Genomic DNA, 1,406 nt, shown 5'->3' on the forward strand with positions numbered 1-1,406 from the left:
GTTAGATTAAGTATTTATTAAAAAATAGCTAATTATTGATTTATTTTTTGTAAATATAGAAGTGAGACTCAAACTCGTGAATATAAAAAGTATAACGAATAGTGGAAACTTAAGTACAATCGACTTCACGTGAAGTTGATAACTGATAATCGTTAGATAATTTGACTGATTTGACTAAATTTTCATCTAACGGCTCTTATTTATCAATTTCAGGTGAAGTGGACTGCACCTGAATTTTCACCGTAACAATTATCTTTGAAAGAGTAAAAATTGAAAAACATATTATTGGTACTTGGTAGGTTAAGTGTCACTGTAGAGAGAGAGCGTATACCGTATCCTTCCTTTATTCACTTCTACTACTTATACCCTTCTTCTCTTCTTCTCTCTTTTCAGTTTTCTCCTCAACACAACATTCTTTCTCTTCTCTTCTTCTACTTCCACAATGACACTAACAACTTCATCATCTTCTTCTTCTTCTTCTTCAGAAACATCTACTACCAGCACCATTTCACCACCACCCTCACCCTCACCCTCCTCATCTTCTTCTTCTTCCAAGAAGCAAAAAACAGAGCATGCCAACAAGGACCCCAAGAGACCAAGAGACTGCAGCAAGCACCCCCTCTACCATGGCGTCCGCAAGCGCAATTGGGGCAAATGGGTCTCCGAAATCCGCGAGCCTCGCAAGAAATCCAGGATTTGGCTTGGAACTTTCGCCACGCCCGAGATGGCTGCCAGAGCACACGACGTCGCCGCCTTGTGCATCAAAGGCCAGTCCGCCATCCTCAATTTCCCCGAACTCGCCGGGACACTCCCTCGTCCAGTCACGTGTTCCCCACGTGACATTCAAGCTGCGGCCACAGCCGCAGCCTCCATGGTCAAATTTGACTCTATTGCTGCTGCCGAACAGCCTCAGCTCCACCCAGACACGTCTGATGATGCTGAGACTTGCTCGCAGCAGCAAGAGGCAGAACAATCGCCGTCGTCGGAATCGTCATCATTGTCAATGTCTAGAGAGACGGATTCGTCTGAACTGAGCGAGATAGTTGAGCTTCCGAACATTGAAGATGATGAAGGGTTTGACTCGGTTGAGTCATCAAGGAGCGAGTTCATTTGGTTCGACATGGTCGATAACTGCAATGGTTGGGTGTATGATCCTCCAATGGGGTTAGAGGGTGCTGAATTCTGTGCAAATTTCATTGCTGATAGTAACTCTTTGATACCCATTTGGGATGATTGAAAATTTGGATCTTTTTTTCATATTCACTTTGCTTCACCACTTTTGGCACTGTCATTGTACTATAGAGTAAGTCCTCTCTTGTTTTTTCTTTTCTTAACCATATGATATACATGATCATGTCATAATGTCATGTGGATAAGAAGAAAAAAATAATAGATACAAATATATA

At 42.2% G+C, this 1,406-nt stretch overlaps 1 protein-coding gene across 1 annotated transcript in view; it reads left to right on the forward strand.

The window, feature by feature from the left end:
* LOC107616595 (ethylene-responsive transcription factor TINY) overlaps positions 1 to 1,297 on the forward strand; it is a 3,822-nt gene extending 2,525 nt beyond the window's left edge. Inside the window, exon 2 of the mRNA XM_016318547.2 lies at positions 317 to 1,297. Coding sequence (XP_016174033.2) covers positions 317 to 1,237 — 921 coding nt within the window. The 3' untranslated portion in view covers positions 1,238 to 1,297. The remainder of the gene's footprint in view (positions 1 to 316) is intronic.

This window comes from Arachis ipaensis, chromosome B09, assembly GCF_000816755.2.
Source record: "Arachis ipaensis cultivar K30076 chromosome B09, Araip1.1, whole genome shotgun sequence".
Lineage (NCBI taxonomy): Eukaryota > Viridiplantae > Streptophyta > Magnoliopsida > Fabales > Fabaceae > Arachis > Arachis ipaensis.